Genomic DNA, 19,893 nt, shown 5'->3' with positions numbered 1-19,893 from the left:
ATTTTCAACTCTTTTTGTTCATTTTTCTGCATTTTACAGATAATATTGTTCATTTTGGGCTCATGTATAAGGTTTGAGACATAGAATCTAGAATATCTGTATGAATTACAGCTTAAAACTACTCATAAAAACTTTTAAAAAAAAAGAAACATCAGGTGTTAAAAACAGTTTTTACATTGCACAGAAGATAATGTAATTTCATTTGTCTCTTGGGAATAACTTACATGCATCCAGTTAAAGATAAATTAATGAGTTTGGTGTTGGAAGTTGTTTAGGCATATCTCTTATCAAGTGTGTGTGTGTTATCAAATCTTCATTTAATAAGGCACAAGAATTAAAGATCTCTCTTCTCTTATTCTCTTAATTGTAATTTATTGTCTGTCAAAACACTTCATTACTGGATGACCAGTTCTTTATTTTCAAAATGCATTTCAAATTGATATACATTGTATCAGATAAATTTGATTTTTTATATAATGTTTTTTTTTCAACAATCTGTTTGCAGAGTGACATAAAACATAATTGCAATATATTTTTTTAATGCAGTAATAAATAAAAATTAAATGAAAAAATTTTTTAAAAAAATGTTACAATGGAATTACAATGTATTAGTATTGATGTTTCATTTGGTTGCATCTCCGTTTCATTCATTAATATAATTATATTTCACTGCAAATTTTTTAAAGTAAATTGTGAACATCTCTAGATCCATAAAGTATTTTTGAATTGGCACCTTCTCTGAAAAACCCAGCGGGGGGTATTTGTCCCTATTGGACAGTTCTAGTTTAATGTCAGCCTCTAGCCAAAAATTGACAGTCAATAGTTGGAAAATTTGTCTGAGATGTATTAATATATTTTATTACCTGTGTTTGTGTGCAAAATCTTGAACAGCTCTCTAGAAAAAAAGTGGTAAATGCTACATATTTTTGAATTAAGCTTCAAGTATTTCTTTTTCAAACTGTAGGGACTTGCAAAAGAAATATACAAAAAATTTGTGCACTCTAAAACTACATTCTAGTATTGAATTCTGTTTGATGCTTGTTAATGGTTGAATTATACAACTGCTGAGATATTCCTGAGCAAGGTTTAGAGAGAAAGTCAGATTTCTATAAATGGATCATCTTTGATGAAATTACTTTGTCTAATTTGACATTCCTCCCACAACCTTCTGTTTGCAAGCAATATCCCTAATGAGATTTTTTTAAGGGAGAAATGAGAAAAATATGGAAATCTTTCAAATTGAGAGTTGTTCATTTGAGTGATGGATGACATGGATTGGAGGTTATATTAACTTTTCTCTTTCCCTACATCCAGATATGCAAGAGATAAATGATTTATGCTGATGATGAAGGTATCTACATGTAGGTATATCTGTATCAGTACCTGATGATCTATTTGATCCCTGCTCTGACTATAGCCTGTTGTGTTATTTTTAGTGAGGGGCATTAAACACTTGCCAAGTATCTGTACAACAAAGTAACAATAATCCAAAACCAAGATGCCCGAGACAGCTCAAGCTTTGTTAATGTTTCTTGTTGACTTTGACTGGAAGCAGATTGTAGGTTACAAGGATCTATGATCCTGTTTTGTTCTGCAAGGGTTAATTAATGGCCACACATGAACAAGAAAGACCCACAGAAGAAAGATCAATTTTATATGATAACATTTTTTTTTGGAAACACATGTCATTTTAAATTTAAGATTTTTGCACTTTTAAATATTTCAAAGATTTCTTTTTTGTATTGAAACAATGACTTGATACGTGTATTTATGTATTAGATTTATAAAAGAAAGATATTGAGCTACCAGATTCTTTTACGAGTGAATTTACTTTCCTACTATCAAAGATGAAATAATGAAGCCATTTTGTATACATGTTGCAAGTACATTAAGTAGCTGCTGATAAAAAAGTGCGGGTAATTATGGTGTGCTTTTCAAGCTCAGACATAAATCCCTTTGAAGCATTGACAATATATTTACCAGAAAATGTGAGAATTTGCATATTTTTGCATCTAAAAATTCTACATGAATGTGTAATTCTAGATGTGTATCTAGAAACTACCCATTGGATGAGGCAGGAATGAGAAATGGATCGGAAACAAGATAATGATTGATAAAGCGATGTCAGATTACTATTTATTAATGGTAATTCTCTAAAAACAGGAATGGGCTCTACAAATAAACACACCACCTTGGATTAAATCCCCATCTCTCATCCTTTGCATGTTCTATTTTTGATATCAGAAGCTCATTAAACTTGTATGAAAATTGACTTTATCACATATGATGGTAGACCACAGGTCTCTATCAATGTGTAAGTGGAATATATACCCTGAAATGGAGCTTCATTTTCTATGAATGCTAAATTAAAAACTTTTTTTTATGTAAAAATACATCAGTAGGAATTTGGTTAATTGGTTCCCATGGGTTGTAGGAAACACTGAATTTACTTGTAAGATATTTATATTATTTGTGTTAATTACTGGATGAATGAACATCTCCTGAAAAATTAATGTTCCCACAGAATACAAGTTCTTTAAAAATCAGATTGTGAAGTCTAGAAGATTGATTCTTCGTTATTCTCCTGTAAATATTAATCGACGGATCCTTTGATACATGGTGTAGTGATAAAATAATTCTTACCTGGACAGAGTTATATGTGGGTTAATGAAAATTGTAATAACCATTTCGAGGTTCAGTACCTATAAACATTAGAAATATTACTTGATGGTGAACGAGATAGAAAGGAACTATAAGATGCAGCGTTACTTGTTAGTAGAACTCAATATATCGGTGCAGCTGTGATAGGCAGATCTGTAGAGGCTGATTGAGAACTGCACTTGTAACTATACCTATACCAATCTGATGATGAAGAAACAGATGTTATTGGAATACAAAGTGAATACTGCATCAGATCACATCGTGGTCTCCAACAGAGCTGAGGTCCCTGGATGTGGTGCCGTGTAGGTGTGTACTCCTGTTAGCCAATGACTTGACTGGTGCTGAAATCCCCCAGGAGGGAGTTTATCTCTCAGGCTAGTCACACTAAAAGCCTTACTTATTCCACTGTTAGCTTGCTGGTACTTATCAGTAGTGCTGCTGCTCTGGCGCTGTGATTTCCTGAACAGAGATTATTTGTGTACACCTTCTGATTCTTTTCTTGGATGCTCATCATAATGAAATGATTAAAAGGACATCTTTGAACGATTGAAGGATATATCTTTTTTTCTGTGGAAGATGAGATTTTAATGTGTGGAGGATTTTGACAGCCTTTCTTGCAGAGTTAAATTGTCTTGTGATCTTCCTAGGTAGAGGAAATGATTCTACAAATTAAGATACCAGAGTGCAAAATATTCTACGCATTGGGATTCTAGAAATGATGTTGCATACCCATGTTTTGTTTACTTTTAATTTCCAGGGAACTAAAGCCTGTGGGAATCTGTGAGAATTAGCATTTTTTTCGATGTGTTTATTAATAGTTTTTCATCTTATAAATTTTTTACATGGAACTGTCTGATTACATGCTGAAATCAATAAGTACATATTATTTTACAAGGCGAATTGATTCAACACATTTGCTTCAGTATTGAATATTGTTAAAAAATTGGATCACAACAACTGTTTTGATAAGAAAAAAGCCATTGCCTGGAGTTTTGGATGTGACACAAATTTAGTTCTTGCTTCATTCAAACAACCAGAGAATGAATAGGTTTACTGGTACAGAGGACCAAAAATTTGGAAATGGTGAAAACACTGACCACTTTCTTGGCAACCATGCTGCTTCCAGGGCAAACTCAATGTCCTCCAATCAAAATACCGGACTACCTGGACAGATTTCTCCTAGTAGGAGCTGGCATCACAGTCTCACGACATCCGAACATTCAGAGCTGAGATTTGATGTGAGTGGCTTTGACAGTCACAGAAGGTTATCGCAAGGGTCAAGGACTGCACTATTTGGTAACCATGACAGCCATCTAAGGTTGAGAGACCCCAAGTTTGTAAGTACATCCAGTAGTCCAGAAAAAAGTCCAGGGATCGAGTCCGATGATTCTCTGTCATCTGCGAGTAGTTGTGGCCCAAGACAGACTGTGAGTTATAGAAAGCGTAGTTTGAGACACAGAAGGAGTGAGGACAGAGACTTGGGTAAGCTGCTGTCTGATAGTGTAGAAGAGGCAGAATCATTGTCTTACCCAAGGTCACAGTTGGGTGGTGATGAAGGACGCAGGTTCAGGAATGGTCACCGTCCTGCTAGTGTGTGTGGATATAATGTGCTCTGGGAAAATCGAGTTCAGGAACTTGTTGTAAGTACTAAATAGGATGAGGATACATTTGTAGAAAGATAGTTTACAGATTTTATTTTTTTTAAAAAATTCATCCTCTTTGATCTTAAAAAGGTGACACAGGTGCATTCTGATCAGTAGCATGTATCAGTTCATTCAATTGGAAGGTAACTTGCTTTTACCTGTGCAGTTGCTGTATCAGCTCTTTTATGATCTGCACTTGAGAACAATGAACTTGGAGTTCATAGTACAGATGATAATCAAATAAGAGATGCAGGCACATCTTATGCAATTCTATGATATCGAACAAGTTTTTGTCATCATATGGAAAGCAATTCTCACTGCCAAGGTGTTGAGGTAGAATGAATTTTATGGCCATACATAGAGTGGTTTTGATATCGGTCACCATAAAATTCGCTGAACTTTTCCCCTTGTGATGGCCCCAGGGTAGCATCAATCAGAGAATGGTCCATTGTTTGAGGAATGTAGAACCAGAGGTGAAGTGTATTGAAATGGCATATTTATCATCTCCCATTTCATCAGCATCCCTAAACAATAACTGTCAGCAGGGGTAAACCTTTGATCAGCCATAAAACAGAACTGGCTCCTGATCAACTCTGTTGTTGTAAATGGCACTGAGCTCTGTTATATTGCTACAAATCTCCTTAATGTGTGTGAAAAAAACTAACAAACATTAAGGGGGTGTGTGTTGCTTCAGCAAAGAGATTCAGAGGGAGGGAAATGTATACAGTTTGTGTTCAGTGTCTCTGGATGTCTGGTCACTTAAATTACAGAGAGGGTCAGAGGGGGGAAAGGGTACTAATGTTGGGTGCTCAATCAAATTGTCTATAATATTTCTATATTTTACCAAAGTTGAAAAGGGATTAATTTTGGAGTCAAAAATTTAAAGTCTGCCAGTTGTTCAGTTATACTAAAAAGAAAAAAAATGGACCAATTTTTAATTTGTTAAACAAGGCAGGCACAATTTTACTCTCAATTCCTGATGAGAGAAAAAGTGCATTGCTGAAGAAAGGTTAATTAAAGAAACAGAAGTACATATACTTCTTTTAATGGTACATCGCACCCACATTGGTATGTATAGGGACTGAAGAATTCAAAATACCAAACAAAAAAATATTTACATTTATAGAATTCTCTGCATTTCACATATCACGCAGGAATTTTTTTTTTGAAAAAAAAAAGAACAAACCCCTGCAAGGCAGTAATATGCTTCAAGCATGAAAAGAATATACCAACCTGACTATTGAATTTTGAGCTGAAAACAAGCATACAATTCATTGGTGGTCTCTTTGATTGTAATTAGTAAACTTGAACTATGCAGGAATTGATTTACAATGATAGAGTTCTGTTCCTAACCTTTAACCACAAATGTCAGAAATTCCCCCTACATTGAGCATGTCATGTACTCATTAAGTTTCCTGACCTAATCAACTTAATTTACAAATACTTAATTCTCTTTTTATCAGTGCTGGCCCTAGTAAATTATTCACTCAGGTTCCATCACTATAGGGTGATGTTTAGTACACTGATACATGTGGTCTGGGACTCTTATGTTACAGAAAATTTGGTGAGTGGCTACTCTGTCAAGTTGTACATGCACCAAACAACTGATGTACACAGTAAACATGGTAAATGTAAGACTCAATTCCTCCATTTTGGTGCCATGAGAGAAAAAGTGCATTGCTGAAGAAAGGTTAAAATTTTAGCATTGCACGCGTGTGCATGTGAATGCAGTGCGTAAGACCATACATATATATATTTAAATATACTTATTAAAGTATTTAATCTTTTAATGTGTTTTTTTTTTTACATTTCACATGCACGCCACATTGGTAACCATGTAGATGTCCGTTACATCTATCTATGTTCTAAATCTCACCCCGTTTGGTTGAAAACGAAGAGTTATAGCTGTTAAAGTTTCAGCCAATCAGATTGCAAACATGCACGTGTGTGCATGTGCATGGTGACCATATTTTCTTGTAGTAGTCCAGTATAAATCCCATCCTGTTTGGTTGAAAATCCTATTTAAAGTTTAAGCAAAAAAATATTTATATATCATTTACTAGCATGGCTATTTTCAAAATTTCAAAGGATTTCTGCATTTCACATATGCGCGTGACGACCATGTCATATTGAAATATATTTTTTATAAGTTTCAAAGCAAAAAAATCATAAAAGTTACGCCTATATCAATTAAATCGGTCATTTCACATGTTGCAAGGCAGTAATATGCTTCAAGCATGCGCGCAAAATGACCTTCCTCTTACATAACATGTCTACTGACCCTAAAAACATTTCACCTTAGTCGGAATTTTGAGAAGACAAAAAAGTACCCAGGAAGAAGAAGAAAAATAATAATAATAATAATAACTGAAAACTCGTTGCGAAGCATAAAATCAATTGATTTAAAAAATCATTGGTCCATTGCGGTCTCTTTGATTGTAATTAGTAAACATACTTTACATTTATTTTAAAATGAGAACTATTTGCAGGAATTGATTTACAGTGATAGAGTTCTGTTCTTTTTATTCCACTAACCTTTTATATATTTCCACAAATTATTTCATGCCAAACGTCACAGAATTGATTGATTGTATACCCCCTACATTGAACATGTCATGTACCATCATTAAGTTTCCTGACCTAATCAACTTAATTTACAAATACTTAATTCTCTTTTTATCAATGCTGGCAAAATATACCTATATACAGTAAATTATTCACAATATATACAAATATAAAGGACACTTGCCTAGTGTATGATTAACAATATGTACAGAAACCCCTCACTATAGGCTATACCATGTTTGTAGTATACACTTGATACATGTGGTAATACTATAACCCCTTGATTATCTATATACCAATTCGGTCACTGCTACACTATTGCTTTCACAGAAAATTTGGTGAGTGGCTACTCTGTCAAGTTGTACATGCACCAAACAACTTATGTTTTTGTTGTATGTACCAGTAAATGTTAAAGCAATGACTAATTAGATCATTTGAATGGGATTCTGTAAGATTTTCCATGAAGTATTTTAGTTTATTAGGTGATGGAATCTTCTAAACTTCTGGTTTGTTGCACTATAAATATGCAGTATTGTAAATGGTAAAATCAAGGACAGGAATTATTATGTCTGCATGAAATGGGAAAATTTAGACTCATATATTTTCCTTCATTTATATGGTAAGGCTAATATCTGTAAAAAGCTGTTGAAGATATACAAAACCAAGACTGTGATGCTCAAGAAGGATACGACCTGATAGATATCGTCCTCACAATGTCAAGGGTTTGTGATTTTGGAACTCCACATAAACTAATCACAAACCGTTGTCATTGTGAGGATGGTTGGCAAAGCTTTTTGAAAAAGCTTTACATGCTGGGTAACATTGCTTTGTCTGTATGTATTACTATATATAGTACAGGTACTGGGTTTTTCCTCGGTGTCAGCTGCAAAAATCAAACTGGTGCTCAGCACTCAATCATTGGGCAATGGTAGTACGACTAATGTTTTAACTTTTTAAAGTCTTTGGTATTCCTTGTACTGAATGTGACTGCTCTGCATCCCCCAATACTAAAGTGTTGACCTATCATGTTTTTTCAGTGGACCATACAATAAAAAAATTGATCACACAACGATAAGCTTAAATGTGTTCCAGGTATAAGACAATGATAAATGAATTTTCCATGTCATCCTTTTTATGTTCTACCAGGTATATTTTAATCTAAAAATTACAGTAAAAAATGCTTGTAACGAATTGCCAGGGACCTACAATTTGGCATCGTTATAAGCATAATTCGTTATAGCTGTTAATTATTATGCCCCCCTTTGAAGAAGGGAGGGCATATTGCTTTGCTGCTGTCAGTCTGTCTGTCGGTCCACCATCAGTTTCATTTTCTTTGCAGAGGTTACACATATTGAAATGAAATTTGATATACAGATTTATCATAAGAATATCTAGTCAAGTTCTGTTTTGGGTATGATCAATTCATTTCGGGCGGAGCTATGCCCCTTGGACTTAAAGAAATTCCAATAATTTGCCGTTTCCATTCATTTTCTTTACAGAGGTTGTACAAATTGAAATGAAATTTGGTATACAGATTTATCATAAGAATGTCTATGTCAGATTCTGTTTTGGGTATGATCAAACCATATTTGACAGAATTTTGCCCCTTGGACTTGAAAAATTCCAATTAATCAGGGGAGGGGACATAAGTGTTTTACAAACATCTCTTGTTTATTATATTTTGAAGTCAAGAGGACCATAAATTGCTTTCTTACATGCGTCAAATTATTATAAGGTTGTTTAATATAATCGTGTTTTACTGTACTTATAAGTCCCTATATAAAGTACTGTAACAAACACAGTTGACACTTTCCTACCACAGTCTCAGCAGGAGCTGGACTTGATTGTCAGTTTTCTTGGATTATGCCTGTGTAATGGTTCTTAAAACCACATTTTTAAAAATAAAAATATAAATAAGCTGGTAAGTTTTCTTAAAGTGAGTAATACTCCTACAAAATAAGTGGAAAGGGGATGTGAAATTTTTAACACATTATAAGAACCAAAGCCAGAAATTGCACACAAGGACAATTCATCAGTCAAAAAAAAAAAAATCAGAAAAAAGATATTTTCTGAGTTGACTATAAATTAATTCCTGGGGAAAGGCTTTGATTTCAGCATGACTCATCTCCCAGTCTGTATACTTACATCACCTTTGGAGCAAAGATTTCTTACAAGATACCCCAGTAGTGGGGAGAGATTTCAGAGTAATCTCTGACTCCATCACGATTCTCTGCCGCACAGAATAACACCTGCCCTTCAGTTAATGATGATGCCCCAGACATGTGTACTGATTTAGTTAATTTCCAGTAATAGCTGTGTATATTATTTTGTTGTTTGATCTAACATATTTAATTAATTATGGTAATTAGATGAAGGTTATAGATGCTATTTATAGATGGACAATGCTAAAGGGGAATGGTAACAACCGTAACATTGATTTTTAGCCGGGCTCATTTCTCGTAGAGAAATGCCCGGCTATTGCGACGGTGAGCAACAGAAAATGCTGCTTCTTCACCGCCAAATTAAATTTACGAGTTAGAATATAGTACGTCTGCGCAATCACCTTTGAGGCAATACAAACACTGAATTATTTTCATAGTTATCTGAAATTGTCAAAAATAATTATCATTATAAAATACTTTGTATCGTTTTCGATGATTAATCATTTGGTTAGAATATGCGAAAGGTTTTCATCAGGTATCCCTGTCTGCGTCATATTCTATTTATAAAGGGTGTACTATCAGGCTTATACAAATGATGTACTATTTATACCTTAAATAATCTTGCTGCATCAGCGTTTATTTACTTCTGTTGGTATGTAAAACCCCGAAATGACACATGTGACAAATATTTTACGCTGTTAAATTCTAGCCACATTTTAATTAATTTTAAAGCTTTTGAATGCTACATGTATATATGAAATATATAGATATATAAACATCTTTTCAATGTCTGAATCAGCTTGTTTTTAAACTTTTTCTTTGTTCATTACCCTGTAAATGAGCCCGGCTTTCAGTACTTCTGAGTACTTTGATTTTGTATTGGAACAAAGTGACATTATTAGTAGAATTAGTTAATAGGTATCGTAAACAAATATTACAATTACATACACTGCACAAACAACGTTTTCTTATATAAGCCAATTAAGCATTATATTGCATGAAAATGATACAAGTCAATCCCTGGCAAGTTTTGAATACTGTTAGATTTTACAAGTATATGATATCAATATTGGAAATGTGATAAAATGAGTTTATCATTTGTCAGAATTAAAAGGCCTTGCATTGCGGAGGCTATTGCACTGTATAAATTTCTCTCATGTTTTGAAGAACAAGTACATTTATAAATGTATTTCCACTGTCATATATTGTATTATAATCCTTTTAAATAAGGGATACAGTATCCCCTTTTCCAATTTAAATAGTCAGTAAAATAAAGGATATTTTCACAAATATGAAGCATTTTAATATTTAAGGTGGCCTCTCTCTGAAACTGTTGTTGTTTTCCATACAGTGATGTGTGGTTTCAATAATTTCTTTGTTCAGTTTATGATGTGTTAGTTTCCAATTACTAGGATTAAATTTTAAGTATAAATATCAAACTGTTGTATGGTATGAATCATATGATAGACATATATATCAGACTTTCAGGTAATTATTAGCTCACCTGAGCCGAAGGCTCAAGTGAGCTTTTCTGATCAAAATTTGTCCGTTGTCTGTCGTTGTTGTCGTTGTAGTTGTCGTCATCGTTGATGTTGTTGTAAACTTTTCACATTTTCATCTTCTTCTCAAGAACCACAGGGCCAATTTCAACCAAACTTGCTACAAAGTATCTTTAGGTAAAGGGGATTCAAGTTTGTTCAAATGAAGGGCCACGCCCTTTTCAAAGGAGAGATAATTATGAATTAGAGAAAAATTAATGGCATTTTTAAAAAATCTTCTTCTCAAGAACCACTGGGCCAGGAAAGATGAAACTCAAGTGGAATCATGCTCAGGTAGTGTAGATTCAAATTTGTTCAATTCATGACCCCCGGGGGTAGGGTGGGTCCAAAATGGCTGATCAAAGTTTTACATAGAAATATATAGGAAAAATCTTTAAAAATCTTCTTCTCAAGTACCACTGGGCCAGGAAAGAAGAAACTCATGTTGAATCATCTTCAGGTAACTGTAAATTCACGTTTGTTCAAATCATGACCCCCAGGGCTAGGGTGGGGCCAGTATGTTCGATCAAAGTTTTACATAGGAATATATAGGAAAAATCTTTAAAAATCTTCTTCTCAAGATCCATTGGAACAGGAAAGATAAAACTCATGTGGAATCATCCTCAGGTAGTGTACATACAAATTTGTTCAAATCATGACCCCCGGGGCTAGGGTGGGGCCATAATGGCCGTTTAAAGTTTTACATAGGAATATGCAGGAAAAATCTTTAAAAATCTTCTTCTCAAGACGCATTTAGACAGGAAAGATGAAACTCATGTGAAATCATCCTCAGGTTGTGTAGATTCAAGTTTGTTCAAATCATGACCCTGGGGTAGGGTGGGGCCAGTATGGCCGATCAAAGTTTTACATAGGAATATGCTGGAAAAATCTTCCTCTCAAGAACCATTGAGACAGGAAAGCTGAAACTCATGAAAAATTTTCCTCAGGTAGTGTAGATTCAAGTTTGTTCAAATCATGACCCCCAGGGCTAGAGTGGGGCCAAAAATGGCCGACCAAAGTTTTACATAGGAATATACAGGGAAACCATTTAAAATCTTCTTTTCAAGTACTTCAAAGCCATGATTATTAATATTTTTATGGAATCATCCTCAGGTAGTGTAGATTCTAGTTAATTCGTTCAAATCATGATCCCCTGTGGTGTTAAAATTCAAGCCCCCCCCCCTCCCCTCAGTAAAGTTAAACTTTCAGTTCTGATCTGATATGTGCTTTTTCCTAGCCTATGTGCTCAGGTGAGCGCTGTGGCCCCTGGGCCTGTTGTTTAGATTTTGTATCATATATCATAAAATGTTAATTTACAGAACTTTTATTCAGAATCCTCTGAATCAACTCTATAAAGTTTTCCACCAAAGGTACTCATGAAAGAGTTAAAATCTGGATTTTTAAAAATAAAAATCACATTTTATCTGTACTGTTTTACAGGAACTGTTGACAAGAACCTCCTTGGAAACTCACAAACTTGACTTGATGGCCGAGATCTCCAGCCTCAAGATCAAACTGGCCTCGGCTGATAAGGACAGACGGGACCTGGATGACAGACTCAGGTTATCTCAGGTGAGATATCTCAGATTACATACCTGTCAGATGACAGACTCAGGTTATCTCAGGTGAGATATCTCAATTAAATACCTGTCAGATGGGCTCAGGTTATCTCAGGTGAGATATCTATCAGATTACATACCTGTCAGACAGACTCAGGTTATCTCGAGATATCTCAGATAACAAACCTATCAGATGAGTTCACTCCAAACCAAGGGGGATGTTTTAGTGTGTTGACTGGTTAAGGGAAACAGGATGAGAGATATATAAACAGTATAATGCTAAAAACTGATATTGATGACAGTTAAAATAAAAAGATTTTTTTTTGTCGGGGGATGGTACTACAGTACATTTGTAGTTGTGAAAACAGTTACAAATGTATTTGTTAAGGAGTTTTAATATAACCATGTGACTTAGAGGATGAAGACTCTTGTCTCTTATAGACTGCATGTATTTTGTGAATAAGAAACACCTTTTATTAGACAACATTTTTTTCAAAAATTTACAGCCATTTGAAGTAAATACAGTTAGAATTGACATATTACAATAATTGTTGATTTTGAAAAGTTAAAAAAATTGTTGATTATTATGCACTTTGAGATGAAGATAGTATCAGATTCTGAAATTGTGAATTAACTTCACATAGATCACAATACAGGGGAACATTGCATGCAGATTGTTTTATGTCAATTGTGCACATGCTGATGGATAGTGGAATGGCATGTTACAAATCTATGATACCCCGTCAAAGTGGAGTCATAGTGTAAAAATTATCCCTGCACAAACTAAACAATGGATTAATGCAACTGGCTTATGTTACAGAGACATGCAAAGGAACTGGAATCAAGGTTAGCTGTAAAAGACGCTGAAATCAATGAACTGCGACAGAAGCTGTTGAGGAACGGCACAATTTCAGCTCCCGATTCAAGTGGTTAGTTCAAAACAAGATCTTAATTATACAATCATCTAAATATTAACTACATGTAATCCTATACTTTATAGTTAATTATTTATTATGCATATTTAATCAACTAATCAATATGCTCAAGTTGGTTTTTTAATCATATATTGCACTCCAATCTGAATTTTAGCCAATTCTTTTATTTTTAATTTTTTTAAATTTTTTTTTTCATGCAAATACATTCCTTTATCACATTTCATTGCTTTTAATATGCACAGTACATGACGTCTTTAAAAAATTCATGAGAATAATCAAGAGTAAGCAATACAAACAAGGAAGGCTAGCTTTTGAAGTCTGTTTTCAGGAGATTCTTCAGTGAGCAGTTTAGAGAAATCGGTAGACAGAGAAAAAACTTTAGATAGACTTAAGCGCAAACGTAAGATGTCACCCGTTCCATTTGGGTTATGGTTCCTCAGTTTTTATCCAACTACAACTGCCATCTGTTTATCATTGGGCATTTTTATATTGCGTAATTATCTCTCAACTTTGACTATTAAAAAAATCATCAAAGATGAATTTGGCCTGTTTAGGTTTTTGTTGTATATGATTTTTTTCTCTTACACACAGGTGGCATTTGATTTGTTGGTTTTATTAGACTCCTTTGATATTTTTTGTCCAAACTAACTGTTTTTACAATACTAACATGCTCTGTATCCTATGGGACCACTTTTTACATATATCCTTTGGGACCACTTTTAAGTAGTAAATTTACAGACATTTGTCCAGTCGCGTTATTGGCACATGAAGTTTAAGGATTGAAATTCAAACCAAAATAAGTTACAGATGTTTATTTTAATCTTAACGTACACAATTAATAGCTCAGTTACATTTGCAACAGTAGATTTGTATTGAATGAAAAATTTTTAAATCATGAATATAAAACATGAGCTCTACTGTGTATTAACTACTTGCATCAAAGATAATTTTTTTTATATCTGTGTTTACAAATTTTGAAAGAAAATTGTTTCTATTTTAAGCCTTCCTTGGATTTATTTTGGCTCAGCAGAAAATGTGTATCTTAAAATTAATGTTGTATAAGAAGACATGTTCTTGAACCCTGAAGTTTGTGGTTAAGAATGAAGTTCTATATCTCCAGATACATTGGCTCATCACTCAGGCGGTTGTTTCTATTACATTCAGTAATAGTTCTGGTAATTTCTTATCCTTCTAGTTGTCAGCTTATCGGTAAAAATCATCTTTTTAAGCAGGAATGAAGTATATGTTATGATATCATAAATTTTCTTACATAGATCATGCAGACATTTTTTTACTGCGATAAAGTACTGCTTTTGAAGCTTGCAGAGGATGCCATCTTTGACGAACAGGAAGTCGGCGGCATCTGTTGTTATCGTTAGGATAACCTCATCACCAGTCATGTTTTATTTTATCTGCATCTTCACTAGTTGACCTGCATTTACTGTTTTGAACATCTCTTTCATTCTGAAATCCATCTTGTAGATTTGACATTGAAGGAAATCTTTTGTTTTCTTTTATCCTATTGCATTGGAGATCTCGTAACAAATCTTCCTATGTCACGTTTATCAGTATTCTTTGATTAACTTTTGATGTAACATTTTGGAATGTTTAAAGAGATAAAAACATACAAGCAAATTAAATAAGTAATTTGGTGTTTTTTTAGGTTACTTAGTAGATTCAGTTTGTTTTATCTCTGATAAAGCAATCACCATGGAAACTGATTTTAAAACAATAGCAGGGCCAACTTTCTCTTCAATATATGCATGAAAAGTCTACAGAACTGGCACATCATGATTCAGAATCTTAAAAATATTTGCCAAGTTATTCATAACAATCTGTTTTTTCTTCTCTTTTATATATTTTTTTTTTTTAGTATAAAACATTTTCAAATTGGAGGCAAAATCTTTAACGAATTGATACAGATAATGACAGATAATTTATGAAAAGGCTGTGCACTGTTTATTAATTCTGTGTTCATTTGCATGCATTGTTTATATTTTGTCTTTTTCCCTTCAGTCATTTAGTTAACTCCAATGATTGAGAATAAAATATATTGTTGATCTAAATGTCTGTTAGAGGATAAAATTATGCACAGTAGACCCAATCCACAATTTGGTGTAGTATAAATATTTATGGTTTATGATTAGTAGCAGAATTTCCTATAAGTTCTGTGTTTGTATAGATTTCCATTAAATTTTGTTCATTTCACAGCTATTTCTAATTATTCACATTAAGAGATACATTTAAAAATATATATCCTTAGATGGACTTGACAGAAACATCACATATTCATGATATCTCATTCTGAACAATGAATGCCATTCTTTTGTGTGTATTTATTTTATTTTTATTCCTCCATGACTTTATTTTCAGTAAATGATGAGGGTGAGCTTTCAGGAGAGTGAATTTTCCCGACTTTTTGATTGATTTGTGTAGCACCTTTATTCTTGCTTTGTTTCAGATCATGAAGTTGAAAAATTGAAAAAGGCGGTGGAAGCTTTGATGTTCTCTAATCAGGAAAAGGTGATTGAACTTGATTATCTAAATGAGTTAAAATAAAAAAAGAAATGTTTCTGAATATATCTGGTGAACCGAAATGAAGGCTTTCAGTACTTTCTCTGTCCAATGATGTGGAATTGGTTGTTAGACTGGTTTTAATCTTGATTAAATTTGGTAATTATTTTGATAACAAAAGGATTATTAATTTATATATTTCAAGAAAGTTTGGAATAATTATTAGATTAATATGGATTAAAATAACCAGCAGAAATTATTAAGAATTCCATTTTTTTTATTTGGTTGTAACTACCGGGTATGTAGATATTTAAAGTCTTCCTTATTAATGCTTTTGATTTAAGAAAGATTCTTTTATATCTTATTCACACAGGACAAAAGAATTGATGAACTACGTAGACTTTTACGAAGATACAAGAAAATTGAAGAAATGGTGGTTCAGGCTCAAGGTCGTAAGGGTAAGTGGTTACTTACAAAGTTATGTAAGGTTATAAGGGGAAGTAACACTCTAGTATTATAGGTCACAAGGGTAGGTAACTCCTAGACATAACACCTAAGTGATTAAGGCATCTGTCTATTGACAGCACATTCCGTGATTCTGATTGTATTTCTAGTGAGTTAAGCTGTAGATTCTTCTCCGAGGCTTATACATCATGTATATTTACCTTTGAATGAGAGATGATAAGTAACAAAACAAATGATAGAACAGACATGTTTGTGAAATGAAGACCCTCCTGGTTTGGCGTTACTGTTGGAGTTCTGTCAAATCATTAACATACCTCGGGTCTAATGCCAGGTGGTTTCTACATTAAAAGGCATTTTTTTGTACATATGCTAGAACTTGTCACATTGTAGATCTTTATGTCTTCACACACATATTGTTAAGGTTTTAATATCCACTTACCTCTTTGTGTGTTTGTTAGTCTGTCAAGCTTGCACACTGCTGTTAAAAAGACAGTTTAAGTAGGGTTGATTTTTGGGTTTGAATTTGATTCTAATTTTAAAACTTGAAGATGCATCTTGCTTGAAATAGTTGATTTTTAGCTTGATTGTTGTTTTCTGTAGAATATTTCAAAAATTCAAGCCCTTTTTTTTTTGCATGTCTCTATAAGCAAATGTAGACAGTGTAATTGTTAGGGATGTGCGATTTTATCGGTATACCGGTATATCACGATTTTTTGTTGCGTGATACGTATCGTGATACAGAGATCTAAATACCGGTCTTAAGGTACATGTTATAAAGTCCAGAAATTATTCATTTTTTAGTTCAATATTTCAAATTACAATTACAGAAAGTATAAAAAATGTTGTGAAAAGAATGGCATCTTACTGTCTAAACATAATTGATTTTATATACATAAAAATTTCAAGAAAGTAAAATTTCGTTTTTCTAGCATATTTTTTAAGAAAAATAATGACTTTTCATATAAAATAATTGTAAAAACTGCTTTTAAAAATATCATGATATTGTCGTGATGTTGTGGGAAAAAACCGTGATATATGGCGATACGAAATTTTTGGCGATACCCATCCCTAGTAATTGTTAAGAAAATAGAAGTGGGTATGATTTCTTCTCTTTCTCAGAATCAGGAAATTAAAACAAAATAATCTGATGATTTTTTGGAAAGAAAATGGATACCCACCAGGATTTGTTTATGAAATTGAAAATTTGGGTTTTGTCAGATTGAATTATTGAACATTATGTCCTAGGTTGTAGTGGGAGTTAATCAGTGACATTTAAATTGTGTGGTAGATTTATTTCATATTTAATATTATTAGACATTTTGAAAGTAATATTTCTCAGAATAGCATCAAAGAAGTTAAACCTGTCGCTGTTTTATTGACAGCTCTGGAAGAGATGATTTTAAATGCCGAGGACGATACCAGCTCCACAAGTTCCACAACTCCGTCAATAAATGACAATGTCCCCAGAGATCAACAGGTAAGAACAGGTGTTATTATGGAAGACTCCAAATCTTATACACTAATGCATTTCCATTTTGGAAATATAATCCCCAAAAAATGCAGAGGAGAATTTCTAATTCCCATCTGTTACTTTTCAATAAAACTGAGGGTATAAAAATTTTATCAAAGTTTTTATATAAGAAAAATGTTTCCCACATGATAAGGACTTGAGAATATCTGAGTGATGACTCACTCAAAGGGGGTTACACAAAATTTATGTTTATCAAATTGGATCAAGATTAAACTTTTTGTACAACAAATCTTTTTTTACTAAGACATGTAATTTTTTACTCCTCACAGTGTGAAGAAGGGAAAGAGAGACCTTATCCAAATCCAAGTGCCACTAGTACGCCAGGTATGACTGTAATAGAATATACAACAGATAGGTTTAGTTATAAAAGCATTTAAGGTCTGAAATTGATATACATATAGAATGTGTACATACTTAAGCATAATGTTAGTATCTTACTAAAATACATGTTCATACTTAAGTTTGAGTAATATTATCATTTTACCCTGAATGTGTTTATACATAGAGTAATATTTTACTTATCAGTGCACTCTTTGCCAGAGAATGGCATCGGAACAGGAAGTTCCACCGTCCTATCTGGGTCATCTCGCCGAGCCCTGCAGCGCTCCAACAGTGCCGAGGATGTTACGCCCACCAATCAGAAAGTAAGTCAACCATTTATCACAATAAAGATCAGATTTAAGCACTATTGGACAGTCTTGGCTATCTTGTATGTAAAATTGGTGATTAATGATTATTATGGTGAGTTATATCCAACGTTATTTTTATTGTAGAAAAAATCCTCAATAAACAACAATGAACCTGAGGGATATCACAATGGAGGAACGCTTAACTTTGGTACGTTTCCGGGTGAGGGTAGTGAGGTACGAAGGTCTCGGGGTTTCCTTGCCCTCGGAACAGCCCTGCTTCGTGTCAAAACGGGAAAACGGAGCACATCAGCTCCCAACTTAGGTGACGGGAACATGAGTATTATGCCTGAACTTGTGTATCACTTGGCATGCTCTGTTCTCACTAACAACAGTTATACCCAGTGTATCAAGATCTGTTCCAGATCAGAACCACAAATACAATTCCTTAAACATACATAACTGCCTGATGATAAGAACTTGAACCAAACAGAAAAGGCTTGTGACTTTTAGTTTCTGTCTTGTCCTCATGATTGCATGAAATATATTAACAATTGAAATTTTAAAAATTTAAACCTTTAATAAATGTAAAATTTAATGGAATTAATCTCTTGAATTTTTTGAAAGCTATTAAGAATATAAAGTATTCTTGCAGATGATGCATGAAAGGTACCCTGAATACAAAATATGTATTCACTTTAAAGTTTCCCAGAAAATCAGAATATAGCGATGAATAAAATTTGAGTTGTAGCATGTATGAGTCAATTTGGTGTGATCACTGTATACAACTTAACATTGCCCAGGTGTCTAACAGTTAACAACAATGTATATGCATATGCTTTGGTTTATTAAAGTCTTCATGAAAAAGGGCGATATAACCAGATCATCAGTTTATCAAGAAATTGTCTATTTTGACCAAGTTTATTTCAATGTAATTCTGACAAAATTACACAATGGAGAGATGCTTCCTCTATTAATCCAGTTATTTGTAAATTGGAAACTTAAATATTCTGCAGTATTTATATGTACATTTATCTTGTTATATATTTTTTTTTTTATTATGTTTATATGGTATATTCAGTGTGGAACATTCTGTTATATATTGAATGCATAATACATAGATTTGCATGACATATATATCACGTAGTAAATGTACACTTAGTCACTCCGTTAAATTTAAAGCAAATTAATAGTAATTTAAGCACAAACTTTAAAAATCTGTTTTCTAAAAATAAAGATTTCAAAAATTAAATATTTGAAAGAAAATGGGAAGTAAATCTTTTAAATAACTTCTTTTTTTTTTTACATATAAATGCCTTGTGTACACGAAATACAATATTGATAGGTCATTTTTAAATGAAAAAAAAAAGACAACATCTGGAAGGCAAATGCTTATGTCTTTTCCCCAAAATCATGTTAAAGTAGCTTTAGAAGTTACTGACTTGTTTGCTTGATATTTTGATAACAGCTAACACAGAAGTGGTGACAGATGATGAGGATGGATTACAACATGTGGGGACATCTCGACCCCCGGATGTCAAAAAGAAAAAGGGCATCAGGGGCCTGTTTGGGAAGTAAGATTCACTGTGATTTGTTTTTTTAAAAATAAATTTTATGAACAAAAAAGTAAAGTGTGTAAGGAAAATTAAAAATATGATGTAAAAAACCCTGGTACATAAATAAAATTAATATTT

General features: G+C 33.2%; 1 protein-coding gene across 7 annotated transcripts in view; it reads left to right on the top strand.

Moving 5' to 3' along the window:
* Positions 1–19,893, top strand: part of LOC134252679 (liprin-beta-1-like) — a 48,517-nt gene that overhangs the window by 19,403 nt on the left and 9,221 nt on the right. For 4 of the 7 annotated variants that reach the window (XM_062735173.1, XM_062735175.1, XM_062735174.1 and 1 more), the window contains 10 exons: positions 12,010–12,141; positions 12,949–13,057; positions 13,392–13,463; positions 15,525–15,586; positions 15,951–16,035; positions 17,425–17,519; positions 17,843–17,897; positions 18,099–18,217; positions 18,347–18,524; positions 19,668–19,773. In XM_062735173.1, coding sequence (XP_062591157.1) covers positions 12,010–12,141; positions 12,949–13,057; positions 13,392–13,463; positions 15,525–15,586; positions 15,951–16,035; positions 17,425–17,519; positions 17,843–17,897; positions 18,099–18,217; positions 18,347–18,524; positions 19,668–19,773 — 1,013 coding nt within the window. Of the gene's footprint in view, positions 1–2,808; positions 4,302–12,009; positions 12,142–12,948; positions 13,058–13,391; positions 13,464–15,524; positions 15,587–15,950; positions 16,036–17,424; positions 17,520–17,842; positions 17,898–18,098; positions 18,218–18,346; positions 18,525–19,667; positions 19,774–19,893 lie in introns of those variants that run through there. The other 3 variants (XM_062735172.1, XM_062735170.1, XM_062735171.1) reach the window with 3 other exon arrangements.

The sequence above is a fragment of the Saccostrea cucullata genome, unplaced genomic scaffold, assembly GCF_032062105.1.
Source record: "Saccostrea cucullata isolate Sc308-1 unplaced genomic scaffold, CSIRO_AGI_Scuc_v1 ctg99, whole genome shotgun sequence".
In the NCBI taxonomy this organism is placed as follows: Eukaryota; Metazoa; Mollusca; class Bivalvia; order Ostreida; family Ostreidae; genus Saccostrea; species Saccostrea cuccullata.
The sequence above is the reverse complement of the archived record's forward strand: the minus strand, read 5'-3'. Positions and strand labels throughout refer to the sequence as shown.